Here is a 15,382-nt window from a genome sequence, read left to right on the forward strand (position 1 = left end):
TCAGATTCCCGATAGCAGCTTCTTCTACAGTCACAGTATTGTCGCCAAGATCATGTCGCAGTACTTAAAGTGAGTTTTTGTCAAGCGTTGAAAATAAAATCTTGTTTACTAACCTTTTCCTTTTTGTTTACAGTCAGCACAAGATGCCGTACAAGCAGCGACTGGTATGGAAGCTCTCGTCCCGTACGATGAAGGTGCTGCGTCCGACCGACAAGCTCACCTCGTACCTGCCCACGATCGCGGAACATCACGCCCACAACAGTCACGTTAACAATAATAATCTTAGATTTAGGTAAGTTACGGACTTTGATCGAACTCGATTTGACTGAACTTGGTCGTCTTCCGCACGGCCGACAATTTTCTGTTGGGGTTGCCGCCGCGGTAAAATGCCGCGCTGTCAAACTTCACCCAGTCTGATAATTGTCGGGCCGTCGGGCTCACCCCGGTAAAAAATCTAACATTTCGTTTTCCGCCCACTTTACAGAACCGGAAGCGTTAGCTCGGAAGACGACGGCGAAGATTGGCCAACCTCACCCATTGTAGCAGTTTGTGAACAGTTTGACGAGTAGACAACCACACCGCCGCCAATTGCCTGGAAACCGAAAACCAGCAACGCCGGAAGATCGGAGCCGGGTTCGCGCGCGCTCGTTCGTTATTCGTCGTGCGTGTGTGCGCGTGAGTTTCACACTAGTATAGTGCGCGTGTGCGTGCGTCACAATTGCTGAACACGAACCAGAACTCTAAATCAAAGTACTAGAAAAATTATTATTGTTTTGTTACACTCTGATCGTTCAGAAAACATTTCGTTGCTAACATCGTGAACGGAAAACGTGACTATTTTCGAAAAAGAAAAAAAAAAGCAAAATAAGTGGACGAGAGACAATTTCGCATATAAAAAAACGGCAAGCCACAAAACTGTGAACGGTGTTTCCTTTCTGAAAGAAGGACATTTCGGAAGGGACACACTCTCGGGGGCGTGCCCGGAAGCAGCGCTGGATCGCACCCGATCGATCGACAAGACAACATCTCAAGGTCCGTGCGTGTATGCTGGATTCTCTGCGAAGAATCGCTAACATTACATCATCCCATCAACAACAACAACATCAAGCAACACACTAAAGCCGAAGCTAGGCTGTCGTGTGTGTGAATCGTCGCCACCTTGTGTCACGTGCCTGTTCGAAGGACGACGGTCTGCCCCGCCGTGGTAGGCCGGAACTTGAACCATTCCCGTAACACATCGTAGCAGCAGCAGCAGCAGTTCTTCCACCCGGAATACCCCTGGACCACCGGACGAAGGAGAAGGACGACGACAAGCCGGACCCAAGGTGACCCCATCACTCACGGGACTAGCGACGGGCCAAGTGTAAGCATTATATTTTTTACTCTTTTGATTTTTAACTAGATCTAATTAAATACAGATTTAATTAATCTAAGGCAAGTTAAACAAATCCACAACAAAAAAAAAAAATCGTGAACAAAATTCTTGGGAAAAAACTAAAAAAACATAAAAGAAAATCAAAAAAAGTACAAAATATACGAAAAGTAAAAAAATCTAGGACATAGGTGTTTATCGCATAGGCAGAAGGAAGGCAAGAAAACAGTAAGTAAGGGTTAACATCAAGAACGAGAATTATTTGAAACAGGTTCGGTCCACGACCAGCAGGACGAACAGCAAATCTCACAGTAAACATCGAGGAGGGTAGATTTGCAAAACCAAGAAGAGGGAAAACGAAACATTACAAACACTAACAAGCAAACAAACCCGTTTAAGCCAGTACTGATTGTGTTATTAGATTTTTTACGCAGTAATTAAAAGCATATTGAAACGAAAAGCTTGTGTGATTTTTGTAGTAGAATTTCTCTCATTTTTCTTCTTCAAACAAGCAGTACCAGATTGAAAAATCACCAGAAAAAACCAAGTCTACTTACTACTTAAAAAAGTCAGTAGAAGCAAAATAAAACTAAACTCAAGCCGAGTAATCAGCGTCCCAAAAAAAAAAATACAGAAAAAACACACAAAAAGGCAAATCAAAAAAAGAGAGTTACAATTCCATTCTGTGTAGTAGTGAAATTTGTCTAATCGCTTTCTAAGAATAATAAGAAAACGAAACAAAAGAAGAAGATTGCTATAACCAAAAAAATAAATCACAGCAAAACTAACACACACAAAAAAAGAGGAAAATAAGTAGAGAATTTGACTACAAAATCAGAAAAAAAACTTTAAATCATAGTAAAATATCAGCAGAACCCCACTAAAAAAAACAAACTTTTGTGTTTCAACGTCGTCTTAGAGAAGTAATTGTGAGAGAACGGGAGAATCGAACAGCTGTGAGAGCAGAAACGAAGCTGACAGAGAGCAGCGCAAAAGAAAACGAAACTGAGAAATCTCTTTTTCCGTGTCCAGAGGAAAAAAGTTTGAGGAGTTAAAGTTGAAGAAGGAGTAGAAGCAGAACATCATCGTACTAGGCCGTGACCCTGGCTTCACCGGGACGAGAACCACGGTCGTAACGACGGCGGGGATGGAGCGAATCCGCTTTTGTTTGGCCGCTTTCCAGCCCTCTTTTTTGCGAGGGATTCCGGCCGATTGGGGCGGCACACGACCTTAGCGCGGCACAAAAACCACACCGTTTGACCATCGGTGTCCGGGGGGAAAATAAACTTTTTTGTTCTACCGATATTTTCACTGTTGTGTCTTTGATCTCGAATACTTTCGGCTCGTGGCCAAAGGGTGGGTTCAGTGTGGCACTGAGCGTTTGTGGCGCTGGTTCGGAAGAGAGCGTGTCGAAAGTCGCTTCATCCCCGTGGCAGTCGAACGAAAAAAAAAAAATAATAAAGTGAAACAAATCTTGTCTCTGAAAGTATAAAGAACGTTATAAGAGAATCAAGCAAATTAAAGAAAAACTGAAAAATATAGTATTTTTAACTATTAAATATTAATTTATAAAAAAAACAAAGTTATTGTGATTCGATTTATTTAAAAAATAAACACGATTCATGTAGAAGATTGCATAAGAAGGGCAAGTTAAAAGTCGCGAGTGATCTTTTTGCGTCATTGAATCCTCTGTTTTATTTTAAAGGAAACAAGCAACAAAAGCAAACGCTATACATATTTTTGCGTACCTTCATTTCTCCCTTTATATTTTTTGTAAATTATTTTTCCTGTTTTTAAACAAATTATTTATTTATAAAAAAATGAAAGAAACACAAATGTAAAGATGCATCCAGCAAACGTTGAAGCAGACGAGAGTGGGAGATATCGAAGAGAGAGACAGAAGATAAACCGAAAAAGAGATTTTTATCCACCTAACTCCATCGCGTGTGTAGTTTTGTTTTTCTATTTACAAACAAACACTGAGGCAAAAAAGGGGAAAAGAAGAATCACTCACAGCCAAGAGAGCAACAAGAAACAAGCACTTCATAATTCTCGTTCGTTTTTATTTTTTATTTGTCGTAAATTCGTGTAATCGTACTTCCAAAAAATGAAAAAAAAACTTTTTATACATATTTGTATATTTTTCCTTCTAAGTGTATCCCCTTAATTTGTCCCACTTGGCACGATGCCACTCTCTATCACCCCAGGTCCTATCCTTTCCACCCACTCTATTATATTAATATATACATCAGTTAGATTAGTTCATAAGAAGAACGGAGCTACGGTAGAGGAGGAAGTAAGAGAAAAAAACTGAAAAAATAAAAATGAAGAAGGACTATTTTGAAAGAGAGAGAGAGTTTCAGAACACGCATACACACAAAGGCACGGATTTTAAGAAATCAACAGCAAGAACAACAGCAACAATTATGAAATCAAACAAGCATGATGATGGTAAATGATGGATTAATAATGTATAATTTGTATCTCATAAGGTATCTGAAAAAAAGCAAACAAGAATGAAAAAAAAAAACAAAGTGGAGAATGCAATTACGTTTCATTTGACAAACAAATGAAGAAAAAAATAAAAAAAATCCTTGATTTATATATAAAACATATGGCTTCATATTCAAAGTGTATCCGAAAATCCCTTAAGCCCTGCGAAATATGTTGCTTGAAAAAAAAAAACGGCTAGAAATCGTCTGACAAAAACTTTTACTAGAAAGAGATAGCAAATCAGATGCAAACAAACCCCCAGCTGGCATGTAAACATACTGTGAATGTTTTGGTAAATTTCTAACTAGATAGCCTTATCCAGCTTTTTAAGCGAAAATGGCGTTCGAATGGTGAACGCCCGAAATGTCAAAATCACGCAGTGGTACCAACATTATGAAAAAAAGTGTGCCATGGCATGACAGCCGCATTTTTGTCTAATGTTGGTGCTACTGCGCGATTTTGACATTTCGGGCGTTCACCATTCGAACGCCATCTACGCTTAAAAACCTGGATACGAAGCTCCCAAGAAAAGGGGTCAAGAAATGGCTTTACGAACAGCAGAACAAAGGAGAGAAAACGATTTCTTGGGGCTTTTCTTCGCCCTCGCTGGCTTGCTTTCGCTGCCGCTGCTGCCCATTCAAATTTTTTTCTTGACCGGTTCCTTACCAAGTACGTATTAACCGCGCACCACCAAACCGAAGTGCGCATCTCTTCTGTAGCGCGAAAAAATCTGTTGCGCCGTACAAAAATTGATGGTGGTTTGTCGTAAGCGTGTACATCAGCCTGTAGCGCAACAGGCTTTGAAAGGTTGCGCTCGTATTTTGATTTTTGTCTGCCTTCACAATATACCGCTTATAAGGGTCCATTTTCATAACTCCTGAATTCTTGTTTCTTGCTGCTGAATTCTTGTCAAACCGGTTCCAAACCGGTGCAATGTTGCATGCAATTTTATAGCAACGCAGCCAAAAAGGATTGCTTCTGGTAAAAAATGCCGAGAAATGTCACGCTTCTGTCAATGTCAGCTGGTGAAAAAAAAACACCGCACAAAAAGTTGCGATTTTATGAAAAAGAAGTTTTATACCAAACAAGTCAAATTGCCTCACTTTGATGAAATGCGAAATAAATACAATTTCTAAATTTATATTCCGAAACAAGATCCCATACATCATAACCAAAGATGAGCTTTTGAGTGGCAGAGATAAAGGAGACTTTTCAGAGAATTTTAATTTGGGGTCACTTGAAGGGAGAGGGGTTTGGCAGATACCAGAATTTCAAATGCAAGGGAAAAACTAGATTGCGGACAGCGGCCAGAGAAAAAAACGCGTTGTTAAGACAATCGCGAAATACCTAGTTCTCTCTCCTGCGAACGATCTTCTGCTTGGCATTATTTTCACCGGGCAAACGCTGCCCAACCCCCAAGCCGAATCACATATCGACACTTGCGTGCACTCAGTTCGTGTCCTGAATAACCGGTAGCGTCAAGCCCACGGTCCAGATCTGCGCCAACAAGAAATAAAAATTCCAAACCCAAAGGAGGCAGCACTACAACTGTGCATCATTTGCTTCTCCAAACTTGCTAGGTTCCTCCAAATTGACGAACTATCCAGCTCAGTCTGTCGAGCTTTGCGGCCACGCCGCCTGCATCGCCTTCGGCCAACTCTCTGCCGACCAGCCCAAGCACGATTTCATCTCATTGGGCGATCGCCTCCACATTTACTGCGGCCTCCTCGGTGGCTATCCGGACGCGCTCGCCGGGTATCGAAACGGATTCGCAAAAAATTGCCAAAAGCTGACCATCGACCCAAAGATGAAAAACAGCCAGCTCGCGGAGTTAAATCGTGGCGTGGAAGTGATGTCGTACGCGATGCTGACGGAAATGGCGCAATCCGGAGATCAGGACCGTCAAATCCGGCGCGTGGTAAAGGGCACCGTCTTTTTTCTAAACCAGTTCTGTCCGGCAACCAAAATATTTAGAATCAAAGCGAATCGAAAAGAAATCAAAATGTACACAAACAACTGTCAAACAGAATTATAGCACGATTTTTTGCCTGCCATAACTTATTCTTGCTTGACATGAATTGAATTCTTGTACGACAAGAATTGAATTCTTGTCGAACAAGAATTAAATTTTTGCTCCGCTCACCTCGAATTTTTAACATCAGTTTTTTCAAGTATTTTATGATAAATTCATAAAAAAATTATGTTGGTCAGTTAGTTTTGAGTAAGCAAGCATGTTTGCGAGATTTTTCTTCAAAAATAATGCGAAAGTAACCGAAAAATAATTCTTGTCAAAATCGAACCGGTAACATGAATTCAAGAACATGAATTCTGGAGTTATGAAAATGCACCCTAAGGGCGTTGCACAGTGTAGAAATTTACGTTCCACATATTTTTTATTGTACCGAGCAACAGTCAAATTGTCTAAGAATAGAGTTCTAAGCCATTTGTTTTGCTGAAATTTAACCACATTCTATTTCGTGTGCGTACACGCAAGACACTCAAACCCCAACTATGGTCAAACGAACGGGAGTTCACACACACTACCAAACGTTTGTTTTGATAGTGTGCGCGAGCGCCGTGTAATAAGTGACAGTTCGTCACTCGATTCAATTCAGCGTCCGATTTTCTTTAAAAAATCATTCGAGTTTTGCTCTATCATTGTTTGTTTCAAAGTTATGGCCATTTAAAAAAAAGGTTTTTTTTTTGCAAAAAATGACGAAAATCGCAAAACTTTGGGACGGTGCCAAAAAAAATGGTCCAATTTGTTTAAAAATCGGGATTCTTACATGTTTTGATAGTATCAATAGCTTTACCAAATTTGAGCTTGATCAGAAAAAGTCGATTTCGAATTTGTACTTTTTGGAGTACAGTTGAGGCGAAATGACCCATAACACTTTTTGGTACTGTTTTCGAAAAGTTTCACTGAAAAATCCTATGCAAAAGTTTTACTGGTTATTTAAAAAAAATATGGTAAAATTTTCTTTCAGCGCTCGTCGTAGGTCCTACCGCTCCTACCTACAGAATGTCAAGGGAAACAGATAAGTGCACTTTGCTGGGCGTGAAGGGCGGTTGGTGTCCAGTACGTTTGGATCTGTCAAACATTGGCCAATCTGTTTCCTTTCAAAGTGCAATTGTTTCAAACTTCATGCTTCCCCTCGAGTTGATCCTGCGCAGTCATTGTTGTCATTTTTTGTTGGTCAGTGTTATACACTCAACCCCCGGAGGTTGGCCACTTTTTCGTTTGGCACTTTTTTAGTTTGTACCCCATTGGTTGGTCAAAGTTAAATCAAAAAGTGACGAACTGTCACTTTTAACACGGCGCTCACGCACACTATCAAAATACACGCTTGGTAGTGTGTGTGAACTCCGTGTAAAAGGGGTGTCAAACTAAAAAGTGACCCCGTTCGTTTGGCAACAGTTGGTGTCAAACCATCGGGGTTTGAGTGTAGTAACACAGTCATAAATGGATTTTTAGCTTGTTTTTTACCGTTGTACTACATAACAATTAGCATAGGCCTTTAGGACTCTATTCAAATTCTGAAACGGAATTCGATTCGAATCGTATTCGAATTCCGTTCCAGAACAGAATTCAACTCAATCGGAATTCAGAAACGGAATTCAATTCGTTTACGCATTCCGTTCACCCTTACCAAAAATCATGATTTTTTGAGTTCCAAATCCCACTTTTCATACGAATTTTTCAGTTCAACCCATATAACCATTTTTATGGTTGTAGTACCTGAACTCAAAAAATCGTATGAAAAGTGGGATTTGGAACTCAAAAAATCATGATTTTTGGTAAGGGTGTTTCAAACGCAACAACCGGTTCTGTGTACGTATCGGTGAAACGAAATATTTACGTAAACGATTCTAATTGAATTCCGTTTCAGAATTCCGATTGAGTTGACTGGGATGTTTTGAAAGGTGGTCGGTAAATTGCGGTAAAATCGACGGATTTGAAGTTTTCGTTGAATTACCCCCCGTTTGAAAAGTGACGTTTCTCTGGCCAGCTCGCACTTTCCCCGCAACAGCCAGCAGCAGATTTTGCATTTTCGGACATTGGTTTGCATTTGTGGCAAATTTTCGCGACATTTTCCTCCAGGAAGCACCCCGGCCGCGGTTTCCGTCCAGTTTCTCGGGTGCGTGTGCGTGTATGTGTGACCACTTCCGGCAGCTTTACGGGTGATTGTTGAGGCGGGTTTTGTGTGTGCATTTGGCAAACTCAAAAGGAAAAAGTAATTGTTGTTTACATTCAATTTGACCAAAGGAAAAAGCCAGTGTCGTGGAATTTTGTCCGAGGTTCAGTGGCCAAACGGTGTGACCTACAATCCGGCTTTTGAAAGTGTTTGAACCGGTATCGCTGTCTGGGGGGGAAAGGAAGTAGAAGCAATGATGTCTGCAAGCGGTGGTGACGGGCTGGGAGGGCACGCGGGGGCGGCAGGTGGCAAAAGTGACACGTCGTCACGGGGCGGGCCGGTTCCGTTTAAGAATCCGCTGCTGTCGATGCAGGTTACCGGGCTGACGTTGGACGACTTTGCCCACAACGCGATGCTGCTGCCGGCGGCCCCCGCACCGATGCTGGAGGTCAGCCGCGAGCCGGAGACAACAGGTGGGTGGACGTTATTTAATTCAAACTCCTTTTTAAAAATCGTTTAACTTTATTGAAATGCTCTTATAAACAATTTATTTATACCACTAACATTTGGCACAATTTGAAGAAATCTTTATAAACTTATTTCCATAAATACTGACAAGTTTCATCATGACTTAGACCGACACCATAAATCATAAAACAATAACTTAAACTATCGCGTACTCCGCGTTCCCCGGGCATCGCTCCGGTAGATCGGCAGTTCCTGGGCCCTCTTCCGGCGCCGCACACAGTACCGAATCAAAATTACCAGCAGCACGATTAACGCGATCAGCAGCAACACCCCCAGCACGACAGCCGCAATGCCGGCCTCGTTCAACCAAATGTCCGTCACGTCCAGGCTGACGGTGCGCGCGTTCCGACTTACGTCCGTCGCCGTGATCGTCACCTTGGGCTGGCAGCAGGACGCCGTGTAGGTGGCCTTGACATCGTCACGCGTTCCCGCCGTGAACGGAGCTTTGTAGACGATTCCCCGCGGGGAGGACGAAATCCGCAGCAGTCCGGTTTCGTAGTCCCGAGCGGTTATCTCGACCGTCCAGAAAGCCCCCGCGCATGTTCCCGGGGAGGAACGTCCCTCGCAACGGCTCGAGTACGTGTACCACAGGCTCGGCTGGTACGAGTCGGACAGTCCGGTAGAATCGGTAACGGTCACGAAGGCCGCTTGCGAAACACGATCCACGCCCTCCGTCGAGAAGGTCACTTTGTCCCGCGCTCCGACCTCGGCATTCGGGTTGATGACCAAAGTCACCACGACGTTGACGGTTTGGTCCGGAGCGATAGTTGCTCTGAAATGGGAATATTTGTAAAATCCTTAAATACATCCTTTTAATTAAAACAACTTACGATCCCGGGTTCAGCGCCCGCAAGTAACTCAACTCGTCGTTGACCCGGAAGAAGTACTGCATCGGCGTCTGCCGAAAGTTGGTCACTTCGAAAATCAGCTGAAGCGTCGAGCCTCGTGGCCCGTTCAGCTGGGAGTTCGTACCCAGGTCCACCTTGGTAATCGCCTGGAGGGTGGCCCGTCCCAACGTTCCGCTCTCCTCCGTCCCGCCATCCTGGGGCAGCAGAGTCTGCCGTTGGCTGCGACCCGCGATTTTCGGATCGAGCAGCCCGTTGCCGCCGCCGTTTCGTTCGTCGTAGTGGCGTTCGAGCGCGGGGTCACCCAGCTCTGGGAAGAGAATAAATAGCTATGAATCATTTGTTTCGCTGGGAACAGAGAGAATGGAATGACGAGAGGACAAAGTTCGCCGCGCAGGACTGGACGCGATAAGGGCGGCTGAGCGAGAGGTTCTGGTCCTATCAACGGCCAGACAACGAACTTTATTGTTCTGATGTGCTTGGTTCAGAACATTTATCAAGTTCTATTGAATGATTCATTGAGTCACAGTCGCTGTTACAAAACATTATTACTCATTTCCAATCATAATAGCTAAATTCTAAAGTAATTTCTTTCTACCAAATTAAACCTGAGAAACAGAAGCCAAGTACAAAATAATTCAAATGTAATCAAAAACAGACGTAGGCATTCCGGTTCGACGCCAGTGATGTATAATTAAACAAGGAAAACTCATAACCAAAACTTTGCTGCTGAGAGGAATTAGCTTCTTCGCTCTACTAGAATTGAGAGAGGCAATCTTGACTCTGGACGGAATGTTCAAAATAAATCATTAAATTTTTAGAATTATTGAAATAATTTGTACTATCCGTTGCTATTACGTAATTAACGTATAATTCGGGTGACTTGTTACTGAAAAAAACCCACGTTTTCCACTTTTCCTCCAACGAAACCGACTACTTTATCGACTTCATTTTGATGGGCGAGAAAAGACGCCTTCTATTTTTAGACGATGACTCAGCATTTTTCCACTTTTGCACTTAAAAAACCCGGATGGCCGCACGATGTAACGCTATCTCCCTAATGGTAGAAAGGCCATAAGAGCTTCGTCGTACCGGCCCTTTCAAACGTTGCTCCAGATTTTATTTGTTTTTTTTTGTGTGCCAATTAATAAGACAACACAAAAATATGTCTAATTATTACGCTATCCAAAGCAACATTACTGTCAAAATTTTGGAAAATCCAACACAATAACCGCTAGACGGTAGTGAAATTATGAGAAATTATCATAGCCAAAAAACTTGAAATTTTTAGAGTAAGAAATTTTTGCAGTTGAACATTACCTCTTTTCCAACTTAATTTTACCTGGTGTAATTTGGTGTAATTTTACACAATTTTTAAAACTGGCACAAAACCGTCCAAATGTCGAGATGTTTTATGACCATGTGTAATATCAAAAATACGGTATATCGAAAAAGTCTTCTTTTCATAACCGTATTGCCTTTTTGTGAAAATTAAATTGTTTTTGGCAAAAACGCCGTAGTTTGTGAAAATGTTAGTGCCTAGAAAATAATAATACTGTAACAGTTTTTGCAAAATTTGCTTGCTAAATTGTTTATGTAATTTTTAAGAAATTATTATTCGTGAAAATTATGATGCTTCACAAAGGAAATTTGAGCAATTCTTTACGAAATCGTCCGATTTCGTGCATTTTTATTTGTTATTTTGCTCAAATTTTGTGTGGAGCTTTCCCTATGAATCCTATGATCAAAAGAAGCCATTTTGTGTCATTTGTTCTACAATTTTGTAGGTACTGATGAGGGCTATTTAGAAAAAAAATAGCTCCTGGATTTTTTTGCCAATTTTTTTATTTATTATTTTTTAAATTATAAAAAAGATGTAATACAAATAATTAGCTTTTTTTACATCTGTTTTAAATGACAAATCGAATTTTCAATTGGATTTTGAGATAAAGCAACTTTAAATTTAATTTTTATCAATTTTTCGATTTCCGAAATTTTTAGTTTAAAATCTTTATATTTTAATTTTTAATAATTATTAATTTCCTTTAATTTTGTCTAACAAACATGGAAGATTGGACCTTTGGTTGCCGAGATAGCTCCCAATTTCCTTATGCCATTATCTCAGCAACTAAAGGTAAAATTTTTTTTTTGATAAAAAGTGAAACTTGACATTTCGATTTTTTTTTAAATCAAGGTTAACATTTCAAAAGAACGCAACATTAAATTAAATTAATGTGCTTTTTGAATGAAAATTTGATTCTATATAAAAAACAATGAAAACATTTTTTTTGAGTTGAATTTCTACTTTTTCCATAGAATACCATCTAAAAACGATGTCCTTATTTTTCAGAATAGTCATCATCAATATACAGCAATTCCCCCGAACATGATTCGAAAAAAAAGTTCTCCGATAGGGTTCAAAATTTTTCTGGAGGTTCCTTGGCCGAAATAATTAGACCCGAGTTTTTTTTGTTTGGCCATTAGGGTGACCTACGCCGTGTTAGGGTGGTCCGAAAAATGGCAATTTTCGTCGATTTTCGCAAAAACCACTTTTTTCAAAAAATCATATCTCCGCGCCATTTTATCCGATTTTAGCTGTCCTAGACGCAAAAGAAAGGTGATTAGTTTGGCTATTTGGGAAAAATAGTAAGAAGTTTCAAAAAATCTAGCTTAACATTGGAAAAGGTCGAATGAAAACTTAAAATGCTATTTTGAAGGCCTCGGGACCAAAGAGCCTAGTTCTGAAAATATTTTTATCGGATTCATCGGAAAATTCCCGTTTTCGTCATTTTCCCGTTTTCGCCATTTTCCCATTTTTGCACGTGGCGTGTTGAAAAACCCAGTTTTTATTTTCAAAAAATCGTATTTCAGAGTATCGAAAACATAACTTCACCATTTTTTGATATGTTAAGTGAAATTTTCCGAGGAATCTAATCTAATCTAATCTAATCTAACCCTAGCGCAGCCAGTCTTTCGAGGGCATCCTGGAAAATGCCTTAGGTTGATTAACGCCTAGCATCCTCTTGTCATTATTAACAATTGCAGTGCCCCAATGCAATAAATTGCTTTGAAACATCACAAACGTTAAAACGGCCAGGCCAACTGCGTAAAGTTCATCGCAAAGATGATTCGTTGAAGTGGATTGAGTTTGAGCACGAATGTTCAAACAACAACACATTTCTGAATCTACAGGGGAGGAAGAAACGTGGGGATCCCCCGCTCACGTTCCTGTTTGTTTAGGCAATTTATCGTTGGGAGCCACCATGCTAAGAAGTTTTGGTGCTCCGGGACCCTCGAGGATGGGGCATCGTATTTCCACAAATGCCCTGGACACTATTTTCCGTGGTTATAGCGCCACAACTCGCTCACTGTTGGTAGAGAAGAACATAATTATTAAAAGTAATAACATTTATCACCAATGCAACTGGTGAGTTTGAAACTAAAATTCAAGATTAAATTTTCAAATTATCCCATCAGCATATGATCCCCCCCCCCCCTTCCTTAATAGGTTGTTTTGAAAATTTACTCTAGAATTCAAATATTATATATCTCGAGTTTTTTTTGAAAAGGTCCTATAAACAAAATTTTCACTTTTTGCTTTTTGGGTGTTTTTGAATACCCCTGACTCAAGGCGGTTCTAAAAACACCCAAAATGCAAAAATTAAAAATCTAGAGTTTTTTTTTATTAGGTCCTATAAACATATGAAAGACAATAGTTTATTGGTCCTTTTCAAAAAAAAATCTGGAAATTTTGTTTATAGGACCTTTTCAAAAAAAACTCGAGATATGTTGTCATAATTCAAAAAAAAAACCGTGTGAACACATGTAATTATTGTACATTGCAAAATAATAATAATAAAAATCCATCTTACCATAACGAGAATGCTGCTGAAACTTCTGAAAATGGAAAAGTCTTACCTGATAGCACCACCCTAATGATCCCCTACCATTTCCAGTATAGTAGAGGCAGCGAGGTACTTCAGCATATTCTCTTGCTCTCCAACCCCGCTAACTCCCAGCAGGCGCCGTAGTATGTGTGAGAGCACCAACGTCACAAATATGTTTTGTCGCTCTCCCAGCTGCAAGCGTTGCCCAATACACTAACACTTTTCGAAACATCAGCAGCCACCGAAATCTGCTGCTGCTACTGCATGCCCGGTGAAAAAACGTCAGTGTGGTGCGATGATGATGATGACCGTTGTCAGCAACCAACTTGGACTGCCTCTCACAATCCACTCGCTCTCTTCAATCCGAGCCGCAGCGGCCGCAGCAGACACAAAACTTATCTTCCTCCCTTTTCCGAGAGCACTCTCTTCTTTTCCATAAACTCTCGCACCAATACAGTATCACTTATAAGTATTTGTGTGATACGTCTCGCTGCGGTTTTTCAGAGTGAAAAAAAATATGGAGAAACCAATTTTTTGTCAGTCAAAAACACGACAAATTTAGTCAAACTATTCACGTCACCGCGAAATCTGTGAAACGACCGATAGGTTCACTTTGTTGCGAAGACTTTAAACCACTTTTTGCACCGGAACGCACACGGAATTCTCAAAAACTAGGACCGAAGCACGCACGTCGAGCAAAAACGAACCGCACAGCTCGACGTCTCAAATTGATCTCTAAGTGAAATTTTCCGAGGAATCCGATAAAAATATTTTCAGACATAGGCTCTTTGGTCCCGAGGCCTTCAAAACAGCATTTTAAGTTTTCATTCGACCTTTTCAAATATTAAGCTAGATTTTTGAAACTTCTTACTATTTTACCCCAAATAGCCAAACTAATCACCTTTCTTTTGCGTCTAGGACAGCTAAAATCGGATGAAATGGCGCGGAGATATGATTTTTTGAAAAATATGGTTTTTGCGAAAATCGACGAAAATTTCCATTTTTCGGACCACCCTAACACGGCGTAGGTCACCCTAATGGCCAAACAAAAAAATACGGGTCTAATTATTTCGGCCAAGGAACCTCCAGAAAAATTTTGAGCCCGATTTTCGAATCATGCTGTTTTCGTGGGGAATTGCTGTATATACAACTTTACTGAAGATCAGATCGATCAGAAAAAAAAACAGATTTTAAAAAAATTCACGTACCTTTAATGTATGGACACATAGCAAAAAATTGTGTAAATTTGGAAGGTGTGTGTTGGAAGGTTGAATATTACCTCTTTTATGTTGCAATTTTACCTCAATTTAGACTGAAAAAGTGACATCACACCACAAAAGTGGTAAAATAACAAATTTTTATAGGGTAAAACTACACATTTTTTCTGACTTAAAATATGTACCCCTCCCCAGATGTAATATTACCATGTTTTTTTACTGTAGCTGCAGCTGCTAAAATTGTTTGGAAAAAAACGGACAAAATCAAGTTCATATTTTTTCTATCAACAATCCTACAAACGCAAAGACATTTGCATAGAATTGATTCTATAGGAGTTCTAATAAACGGGTTCATTTTTGAGCAAAAATAACTTTTACCCTTTTTTTTTCGAAGGTTTTTATTTTTCCCGTGTTTTGAGCAATTTTTGTTCTACAAAAAACTTTATCGCTCTTGTTTTATGTTTTTCTTGTTTTTTTTTTTTAGTATTTTAATTTGTATTTTTCTTGTTTAGTTTATGTTTGTTTTTGGTAGTATTTGGTAGTATTTGGTTTATTCTACCGCCTAATATAATTACATTTTGCCTATTTTACGTTTTTACAGCCACTTTTTCAATTTTTTGCTTGTTTTTCACATTGTCTGCTATAGAATGGCACCACCATCTTTTAAATTGTAAAAAAATGCGTAGAGGCATAGTCTGGGACACTAGAAAAATTACTGCATACTGCTTTTTACTGAAAATATAGGAAATGTTAGTAAAAACACAGCCAAAGTTGACCCATAAAAAATGACATTTTTAAAAAACAATGGCAAAGTCACATAAAACAAGTAAAACTTCCAACCCATAAATTTTCTAAAATTTTAAGAATTCTTCTTTCCATTCCTTTTTTAAGATCAAAAATTGGT

General features: G+C 39.9%; 3 protein-coding genes across 9 annotated transcripts in view; 2 read left to right on the forward strand and 1 right to left on the reverse strand.

The window, feature by feature from the left end:
- LOC120431859 (uncharacterized) overlaps positions 1–3,015 on the forward strand; it is a 32,711-nt gene extending 29,696 nt beyond the window's left edge. The window contains exons 5-7 of the mRNA XM_052706042.1: positions 5–69; positions 134–292; positions 485–3,015. Of these exons, the coding sequence (XP_052562002.1) occupies positions 5–69; positions 134–292; positions 485–569 (309 nt within the window). The 3' untranslated portion in view covers positions 570–3,015. The remainder of the gene's footprint in view (positions 1–4; positions 70–133; positions 293–484) is intronic.
- Positions 3,016–7,867: 4,852 nt separating this feature from the next.
- Positions 7,868–15,382, forward strand: part of LOC120430431 (mucin-5AC) — an 89,823-nt gene continuing 82,308 nt past the window's right edge. Inside the window, exon 1 of one of the 2 annotated variants that reach the window (XM_039595534.2) lies at positions 7,868–8,474. In XM_039595534.2, the coding sequence (XP_039451468.1) occupies positions 8,255–8,474 (220 nt within the window). In that variant the 5' untranslated portion in view covers positions 7,868–8,254. The remainder of the gene's footprint in view (positions 8,475–15,382) is intronic. The other variant, XM_039595536.2, reaches the window with a different exon arrangement.
- Positions 8,514–15,382, reverse strand: part of LOC120430432 (uncharacterized) — a 57,650-nt gene continuing 50,781 nt past the window's right edge. For all 6 annotated transcript variants that reach the window (XM_039595540.2, XM_039595541.2, XM_039595542.2 and 3 more), the window contains 2 exons: positions 9,360–9,684; positions 8,514–9,301 (listed from right to left, as the gene is read on the reverse strand). In XM_039595540.2, the coding sequence (XP_039451474.1) occupies positions 8,671–9,301; positions 9,360–9,684 (956 nt within the window). In that variant the 3' untranslated portion in view covers positions 8,514–8,670. The remainder of the gene's footprint in view (positions 9,302–9,359; positions 9,685–15,382) is intronic.

This window comes from Culex pipiens, chromosome 1 (assembly GCF_016801865.2).
Source record: "Culex pipiens pallens isolate TS chromosome 1, TS_CPP_V2, whole genome shotgun sequence".
NCBI lineage: Eukaryota > Metazoa > Arthropoda > Insecta > Diptera > Culicidae > Culex > Culex pipiens.